At 41.8% G+C, this 9,723-nt stretch overlaps 1 protein-coding gene across 7 annotated transcripts in view; it reads left to right on the plus strand.

Moving 5' to 3' along the window:
* The window catches only part of VSTM4 (V-set and transmembrane domain containing 4), a 100,613-nt gene extending 94,732 nt beyond the window's left edge, over window positions 1–5,881 (plus strand). For 3 of the 7 annotated variants that reach the window (XM_077878614.1, XM_077878611.1, XM_077878613.1), the window contains one exon: window positions 3,272–4,837. Coding sequence is in view for 4 of the 7 variants with exons in the window: in XM_077878611.1 (XP_077734737.1) it covers window positions 3,272–3,397 (126 nt within the window). In the remaining 3 variants the exon portion in view is untranslated. Of the gene's footprint in view, window positions 1–2,946; window positions 3,073–3,271; window positions 4,838–5,123 lie in introns of those variants that run through there. The other 4 variants (XR_013368299.1, XM_077878615.1, XM_077878612.1 and 1 more) reach the window with 3 other exon arrangements.
* Window positions 5,882–9,723: the final 3,842 nt, after the last annotated feature.

Genomic DNA, 9,723 nt, shown 5'->3' on the forward strand with positions numbered 1-9,723 from the left:
ATCTTTAATTCTCTTTTCCTTTAATCTTTGTGCTGTAGTTAAGAGGTTAATATATTATTTTAAAGAAGAGCTATTGTATTCTAATTCTATGTATTGCCTAAATCACAGTTTTGTGTACTTTCATCTTGTCATTTCAGCTTGAGGAGCTCCATTTCTTGTAGCGAAGGTCTAGTGGTGATGAACTCTCTCAGCTTTTGTTTGGGAAGACCTTTTTTTCTCCTTAATTTCTGAAAGATAGCTTTACCAGATATTTTTGGCTGATGGTTTTTATCCTTCAGTACTTTGAATATGTCATTCCTCTCCTGGCCTGTGGAGTTTCTGCTGAGAAATCTGCTGATAGCCTAATAGGGGTGCTTTTGTAGGTTACTGTCTTTTTTCCCCTCTTGGCTGTCTTTATAATTCTTTCTTTATTGTTGAATTTGACCATTTTAATATAAAGTGTCTTGGAGAGGATCTTTTCTCATTGAGATAATAAGGTGTTCTATTGGCTTTGTGGTCTTGTATATCCAGTTCCTTCCCCAGGAGTAGGAAGTTCTCAGCTCTTATTTCTTTAAATACGCTCTCTTCCCTTCCCCTCTCTCTTCTTTATGGGATACCCATTATTCTTATGTTGTCTTTTCTATTGGAGTCAAATGACTCCCATAGTTTGTACACTATTTACAAATTTCGGTTCTCTCTTCTTTTCTACCAGAGTCATTTCTATATTTTTGCCCTTGAGCTCACCAATTCTCTCTTCTGCATCATCTGCTGTATTTCCAGTACATTCTAATGCATTCTTTGTCTCATTTATTGAGTTCTTCATCTCCAGGATTTCTGTTTGGTTCTGTTCTAGAATTTGAGTCTCTTGGTAAAGTATTCCTTCTATTAGTTTCATTACTGGTATCACTGCACTGTCTTCCTGAGTTTTCGTATGGCTTGTTGAACTCTTTACCTCAAGTATTTTAAATTATCAGGTAGACTAAAATATTCCATATCTTTGGGTTTGGTTGCCGGAAAATTGTCATTTTATCTTTGTGAGACCAGGTTACTGTGACACTTTTTCACGTTACTGTGATTGTTCATGATGTTTGATGAGAAGTGGTCCTACCACTGCATTTGAAGTACTGAACACCTTTTCTATGTAGGCAAATTTTGTTTACTTTGATTCTAACAGCTCCACTGGTAGGTAGTTCGGGACCTTCCTTTTGTTTTCCAGAAGATGGCGCTATAGCACAAGTTTTTGGCTCCTGTTAAGGGAGCTGACAGGCTGCTATGCATTTAAAAAAGCAAAAGGTGAGTGCAGAGCAGGGGTGAGTAAGGAAGGTGTGTGCTCACTCAGTGCTTAGGGCTTTGGGTGTGCCCACTGCTTCATAGGGGGATCCTGAGGTAGGGATAGTCCTTTTGCCTTCTGGGGCAGACAGCAGGAGACACTTTAGTCAATCCCTTTCCCTCTCCCCCATCACTGTGGTCTTCCTTCCGGCTGTAAGGCACATAGGCGGCCCACTTGCACTTACTGCCTTCACCCTTCACCTTCTCTGCCAGAAAGGTGGTGCAGGCTGGTTGCTGGACCACCCACACCTTCTCTGCCATCACTGTCCATGCCACCACTGGCTCTACCACCACCACCCTCCCTCTGCAGCCTCCTCTGCAGTCCATTCCACCCACCTTCAGGTGCACAGATGGACAGATCTCTCAGGTGTCCTGGTCTGCTATACAGAGGTACTTTTCTTTTTGGTTATGGATGTCCAATTAGTTGTACATCGAAGGGGAGAGATAAAAGGAATGACTTCTGCTGCCATGATGCTGATGTCACTCCATAGTAATCCACCAGTTATTCTTTATTTTAATAATGTTTATTAATCATGGCAGGAAAATATATGCCTATGCTTCTTTCATTTAAAAGTTATTTTTAACAAAAATGTTTCTTTTTAATTTTATTAAATGCCTTTCCAGCATCTATAGAGATGACCATATTGTTGTTTGCATCTATTGCTCTAATGGATTGTATTGGTTTATTTTTCTAATATTGAACCATCTTTGCATTCCTGGAACAGTATTATCTGCCCTTTTAATGTGTTGCCTCATGCTGAGTAAATCTGACTTAAATTTACATTAATAAATGAGATTGCTTTAAAACATGTGAAGTTTTTCTTTTAATGTTCTGAATCAGTTTTATTACCTGGAATTACCTTTTCCTTAAAGGAATTTCTCATAGAAATTTTCCTATAAAGCTGCCTGGCCTCGTGTTATAATTCTAGTGTTGTTCTGCTTTGTGATTGATAGAATCTGCTTTAATTTGATTGATATTTCTTTTTATTTTTTCCCATTTATTTTGTTCTTTTCTAACTTCTTTAATTGGATGCTTGATTTATTTAATTCCTAATATTAATATAAAAATTTAAGATTATGATTTTTCTGTGAGTACTACATTCTTTGGGTTCTGGCAAGTAATATTTTCTTTTTCATCATTATCAAGATATTCCAGAACTTTAGTTTTATAAGGTTAAGTCATTCAAGAAAATGTCTAGATGGTACCATTCTAATTTTGTTATTAATTTCTAGAGTATTGTGTTTCTGTCTCTTTTATGTATTTATTTTTTGTTTCCTTTTAATCAGAAACTGTTAGTGGGATGCCTGGGTGGCTCAGTCGGTTAAGCATCTGACTCTTGATTTCTGCTCAGGTCATGATCTCAGGGTCATGAGATGAAGCCCCATGTTGGGCTCTGCACTCAGTGGAGAGTCTGCTTAAGATTCTCTCCCTCTATCCTCCTCTTGTGCACACTCTGTCTCTGTTTGTTAACATTATTTTCAGAATTAAAGTTTACTTTGTAGCTTAATGTTTAGTCATTTTTTATTAGTGTTCTATGTCAATTTAAGAATAAATCATGATGTCTCTTTTCAGGGCATAATGTTCTTTTTTTAAGTTTTTTTTTTGTTGTTTTTTGTTTTTTTTTAAATTCATGAGAGACACAGAGAAAGAGGCAGACACAGGTGGAGGGAGAAGCAGGCACCCTGCAGGAGAGACTCGATCCCAGGACCCTGGGATCACGACCGGAGAGCCAAAGGCAGATGCTCAACCACTGAGCCACCCAGGTGCCCCCATAATATTCTTTATAAGACAGTGAGATGTATATAATTATGACTTTTAGGTTTTATATATCCTTGGGGAAATTTTGTCCGTTGTTTGTGTTTGGAACCCCAGAATGCAGTAAAAATGCACACTTGATGAATGTATGATGTAGAACTCCCTGTGGTCAACTAGAGTTGTGTTGTGTTGTGTTTTGTCTTCTAGCCAAAGATTGCTGAGGAGAACCTGACCTATGCTGAGCTGGAGCTGGTCAAACCCCCCCGGGCTGCCAAAGGCCTCCCCACCAGCACCGTCTATGCCCAGATCCTCTTTGAGGAGAACAAGATGTAACATGGCATCCTCTTCCGTGGTCATCTTCTGTGGTCCTCTTTCATGGTCCTATTTATACCTGCCATCCTAGTTATTTATGATACTATGGAAACAACATCCTTATTTTTGTGCCTTCTGTGTGGCAGAGAGCCCCTTTCCAACAGTGTTCCAGGTATCTTCAAAGAAAGGTATGAGGCACTAGGTACTAGGCTCCTCTCTGTAAAAGAGTAGGGGCTGCAGCCCTTGGACAAATCTCCCAGGACAAGATTTTTCTGGGTCTGAGCCCTGAGCAGTGTGGACTCTGATTCTGAGAGCACCCAACGAGATTTTTCTGCTGAGCCAAACCCCTTCATTTTTCTTCTCTTTTCTGGTTTTAATCTTTTTAAAATCTTATTTTAATCTTCTACTCTTCCTGCATTTGTGATATCAAGCTCAGAGTATATAGCTAGAGGAAATGCCATTATAGGCCAAAGTGTGAGATGATAGATAGATACTAATTGGTTTTCAGATAACATTTCTAAGGGCATCTAAAGCAGAGAAAACTGCTTATTCCAAATGGTCACTCAAGATAGCATCTCTTGTTTTAAATAGATGCACTGACCCTGCTGATTTAAGGGCAGAGGCAGATTGTGGGAAACTTTGATGTCTGAGCTAACACTCCACTGTCTCTAAATACCCCAGTGCCCATTTCCCCATCTGTGTTCACCCAAGGCTGAAGGACAAGCAGCAGGTAGCACACCATTCTAAAGGACTTCCACCTCTCCATCAGGGTGGACTTGTATTGGCATAGAAATTTATATTCTCCAAAAAATTCTTATGGAGTTAGCCATCCATTGACACACTGGAGGAAGTAAGACTTTTGGAAGTGTGCCAAGGTTACCAGCCTAATTGGATGTCCACTCGTGTGAGCAAAGGTTTTTGCCTGGTTCCCCTGGGATAGGAGAGTAGGAAGTGGAAGCTGAGCTGGGAAAATGTGTTTTAAAGACCCTACTGTTGTAAAGTGCCTCTCCTGACTCAGCTTCACATTTCTAATGTGTTTGGATTGGGGTCAGGCAGGGGGATACAGGCAAATAAATCTGTGTGGAAGTTGCTCTGTGTGGACTGATACAACATCCAGGATCTCACTGAAGATGGAGACATTCTAGAAAAGAAACATCTTGTCAACTGTCTCGTTCAAGACACCTTTTGTGTGGGTGTGCTCTGGGTGGTTCTTTACTGCATGCCACAGAAATTATTTGGCTTTGTAATGGATCATGTATATATGGTAAATCATATGTTTTAAACATAGCCTTGAGTGTGACTTGTGCCCCTCTGTATAGCTATGTGAACTTGGTCAAGTTTCTTATTCTCTAATTATCTCAGATTCATGTTTATCTTAAGGTGACTTAACCTCTCATAGAATTCTTGTAATGGGACAACAAATACTGTGAGATTCTGGATCCTATAAATTGCTTTACACTACACTGTGTTAACATTCATGCATCAGCTGGCATACATCTTCAAAATGGAAATTTCTTTACAATTAAGGCTCTCATTATGATAGCTTCAAAAAGTAAATATTTGTCCAAGAACTTAGCTATACAGTAACATTCCCAAAGATAACTTACCAATACCTCTTGTGGTTTATTGGACAGGGTCCAAATTGGGAGCAGGCAGATTTTCTAGAAGCAGAAATAGCTTGGCTTTACAAAGAGAAGGTCATTTTCTCTGGCCTATACTTGCATCTCATTCCCTTCCTGTCTGCCAGGTTTCAAAGACGGTGAATAAACCACATGGCTTTTGAGGAAGAAGTACCACTTGGAAGAATTCACTGGAACTTCCCAGAGCATCCATCAGGAGAGGAAAATATGTGGTTGGCTCATATCATAATTATCATAAGCAGCATATCCCATTTTATCATGGCAATATTCTAGCAAAATGTGGTCCTGTGGTGTTTTGAAAAAGGAGGGTGATTTCTTCATTTGCACAAGGAACCATATGGGCTAGTGGGGTCCCTGGGGTACCAGGTGGGGGTGAAGGGTGGGACATGTGAAGAGAAGATTGTGGGGGCAGCCAAGAGGGTAGGGGAGCCCCCAAGCTTCTGCAGAACCGAACTGAGCTTCAATAACCCTCAAACTCAGGGAGCTTAGGGCCATCCTATATGGAAATAAACACGTGCCACTAAGAAGACCCAGGCTTTGTAGAGCTGGTAGCTACAGGTTAGCCTAATAGGTCTTTGTTTCAGATTCAACTCAGACTTTTCCCTCCAACATTCTGGTCATAACTGCACAGATCCACACTGTGCTGTGTGACCTAGGGACCAGCTGAACACTGAGTATAAGGAGCCTACCAGACCATCACGTCCTACTGAAAATGCTTCCCAAGGGAATCTTGGAAGGTACTTTCGACATCCAAGCAGAGATCATCCCACCATTGTCTCTAGAAGCAAACTATCCAAGTTCTGCTCATAACTGGAAGCAATGGATAATCTGTCCCTGGTGCTTCCTTGGGGTGGTAAATTTTTTTTTAAATTTTATTTTTTTAATAATAAATTTATTTTTTATTGGTGTTCAATTTGCCAACATACAGAATAACATCTAGTGCTCATCCCATCAAGTGCCCCCCTCAGTGCCCACCACCCAGTCACCCCCACCCCCTGCCCTCCTCTCCTTCCACCACCCCTAGTTCGTTTCCCAGAGTTAGAAGTCTCCATGTTCTGTCTCCCTTTCTGATATTTCCTACCCATTTCTTCTCCCTTCCCTTCTATTCCCTTTCACTATTATTTATATTTGGGGTGGTAAATCTTGACATTATTGTCATAGTAAACCTAAGATCTATTCATTTGTAGCCTATCAAAAAAAAAAAAAAATCACTAACCATGACTTGCCTTAACATTTCTAAAGGTAAGTAAGGGAAAAACCTATCATTCAAATGGAAATTAGGAAAAGCTCTTCAACTTGCTTTTACTCTCAGGCCTGTATTGAAACGACTATACTTAAGCAGTTTACAAAAGGGACAATGACTTGCGTATTTAAAAGAAGCCAAAACAGGTAAGAGCCCATTGTTCATAGATGCTGTCAGATTTGTTGGTGAATTTTGACCTAGGCCAGCATGTCATGGAACATGACAGGAAGCAGGGCAAGTAAAAAAGCCCTGAAGTAAATAAAGCAGGTGTGGTGCCGGGGAAAAGGGTTGGGATTTCTTTGGGATCACATCTTCGTTAAAGCATTATGATTTTGTTAGCTCACAGGGCAAGTCAGAAAAAGCTAGCCCCCTAACCCCACCCCTCCTAATGTTTGCTGGAGTGAAAATGACATAGGGCACTTGATATTTTTTAGTGCATAGTCATCTGGGTCACCCCACACATCAATAAGCCCAAAACACTCACTTGGGATAAGAACACTAAACGAATTGATGCTTTTAGGGACTATTCATGCCCTTGTTCATCACTCAGCCTCTGGTATGCATGACTATGACCTAGGCTGGGCCAAGAATTGGGCTCATGCTCCAAGGCCACAAAAAAAAAAAAAAAAAAAAAAAAAAAAAATTGGTCCAAAGCATGCAAGACACCTAGTCTGGGCTGATCAGAATCCTTGGGAGAAACAAACCATCTTTCCCTTGGGCAGCGAAGCTAGGATGCCACGTATCAGATCTGCCTCCAGCCATGTCTCTGGCAAGTAGAGAAGCCTTGAAGGAGGAAGGAGACTTTGAGAGAGAAGTAGGGAGGAAAATGTTCTGGATGTACAGAATCCTAGCTCCCAGGCCCTAGAATCCCCTGGACTTTTCTTTCCTTCAGATCAATTCACTACCCCATTTTCCTACCTTCTAAACCCTAGTTTGGGTCAAGCTCATCAGGTTGCAATGGAGAGAACTCTGACTAATATGGAATGCATCAAAGTTGCTTCCCAGCTCAGGAAGCAAAAGAGTGACAACTGAGTGTCACTACCCAAGGAATCTGCTTATATTATATCTCATGATGTACTTGTAGCCACGAGCTCCTGCTGTGCTCTCTCTGCACCTTCTCACTGAGTGGGCCTTCTCAGTGCCCTAACAGCACTCTTCTTGAAGGAGAGGGATTGTCAGGCTTCAGGACTGCTATTCTTCTGATGGAGGGTCTACTGGCCTGGAGTAGGGACACCAGCAGGCCTAAAGTAGTACTAAGCAGCACTGGGGACAGGGTGGGGAAGGGCCCAGAGTGGAAATTCAAATGAGCCATGTCATAGGGATACAGGAGGAAGACTTTTTGTGTGGCTGTGAAGTTTAGGGTGGCTTCTTTATAGAACATGATGTCTCTCAGTATCTATGTATTTCTTGGGGAGAGGGTGGGACCCAGCCCTGTGTCATTCTTAGTCCATTACAAGGTGAGGTGGCCACATGGTGGGGAGGTTGACTCTCCATCACATCCCACTCTCCACATAACACAAAAGCTATGCACTGGGAAGAACACAAAGTAGACATTCATGGTCTAGAGGAAGGGCCTGCCTTCAGCATGGACAGATTGAATGTGAGCTACAGTGGAGTGTCCAAATGGGTAAGATAGACTAGTGCTCCCTAAACTTAAACAGATCACCTACGGGATCTTGTTAAGCTATGGATAGTGGTTCAGGAAGTCGAGGTGGGGCCCGGGAGTCTGTGTTTCTGACGAGCTCCCAAGGAGTGCCCATGCTTCTGAATCTGGACCACACTTGGAGTGGCATTGATGTAAACTGTTGGGAAATGTGGATCTGGAAGCCCTGGAGGGTTGGGGGCTGTCCTCAGAGTATAGGTCATAGTTGAAGCCTGATAGCAAAATCCCCAGGGAGAGGCAACCCAGTGAGGAGGGAAGGTGCCCCAGCCACAGTGATGGGGAGCACACTGCTGGCAGCTCCAGGAGCAGGTGAACAAGTGATTAGAGGAGTGGGAGGGGGCTGGAGAAAGCCAGGTCTGTGAGTTTCTCAAAGAAGGAAGTGGTTAGCAGTGTGCACCCTACAGAAGTCAAACAGAGGTTGAGCCTTTGCCCATTCTGAATTAATTATACATTTTGCATTTTTCAAAATGATTTTCTTTTTTTTTTTGCTGGGGAAAACAATTCCCCAAGTGCACAAGGCTAACAGACTTTGGTATTTCCCCCCCAGAGAAGTGTCTTTCCATAGGGTGGCGATAGGGGGAAGATTCTTTCTTTTTTAATTTTTTTATTAGAGTTCAATGGGCCAACATATAGCATAACACCAAGTGCTCATCCTGCCAAGTGCCCCCCTCATTGCCAATCACCCCACCCAACCCCCCACCCACTTCCCCTTCCACTACCCCTTGTTCATTTCCCAGAGTTAGGTGTCCCTCATGTTTTGTCACCCTGAACTGATATTTTCATTCATTTTCTCTCCTTTCCCTTTCACTAATTTTTATATTCCCCAAATGAATGAGACCATATAATGTTTGTCCTCCTCCGATTGACTTACTTCACTCAGCGTAATACCCTCCAGTTCCATCCACGTGGAAGCAAATGGTGGGTATTTGTCATTTCTAATGGCTGAGTAATATTCCATTGTATACATAGACCACATCTTCTTTATCCATTCATCTTTCGATGGACACCGAGGCTCCTTCCACAGTTTGGCTATTGTGGACATTGCTGCTAGAAACATCGGGGTGCAGGTGTCTCGCGTTTCACTGCACCTGTATCATTGGGGTAAATCCCCAGTAGTGCAGTTGCTGGGTCGTAGGGAAGATCTATTTTTAACTGTCAGGAACCTCCACACAGTTTTCCAGAGTGGTTGCACCAGTTCACATTCCCACCAACAGTGCAGGAGGGTTCCCCTTTCTCCACATCTTCTCCAACATTTGTGGTTTCCTGCCTTGTTAATTTTCCCCATTCTCGCTGGTGTGAGGTGGTATCTCATTGTCGTTTTGATTTGTATTTCCCTGATGGCCAGTGATGCAGAGCATTTTCTCATGTGCTTATTGGCCATGTCTATGTCTTCTTTGGTGAAATTTCTGTTCATGTCTTTTGCCCATTTCATGATTGGATTGTTTGTTTCTTTGCTGTTGAGTTTAATAAGTTCTTTACAGATCTTGGATACTAGACCTTTATTTCTTTGGTCATTTGCAAATATCTTCTCCCATTCTGTAGGTTGTCTTTTAGTTTTTTGACTCTTTCTTTAGCTGTGCAGAAGCTTTTTATCTTGATGAAGTCCCAATAATTCATTTTTGCTTTTGTTTCCCTTGCCTTCCTAGATGTATCTTGCAAGAAGTTGCTGTGGCCAAGTTCAAAAAGGGTGTTGCCTGTGTTCTCTAGGATTTTGATGGAATCTTGTCTCACATTTAGATCTTTCATGAATTTTGAGTTTATCTTGTGTAAGATGTAAGAGAATGGTCTAGTTTCATTCTTC

This window comes from Canis aureus, chromosome 29, assembly GCF_053574225.1.
Source record: "Canis aureus isolate CA01 chromosome 29, VMU_Caureus_v.1.0, whole genome shotgun sequence".
Classification (NCBI taxonomy): Eukaryota; Metazoa; Chordata; class Mammalia; order Carnivora; family Canidae; genus Canis; species Canis aureus.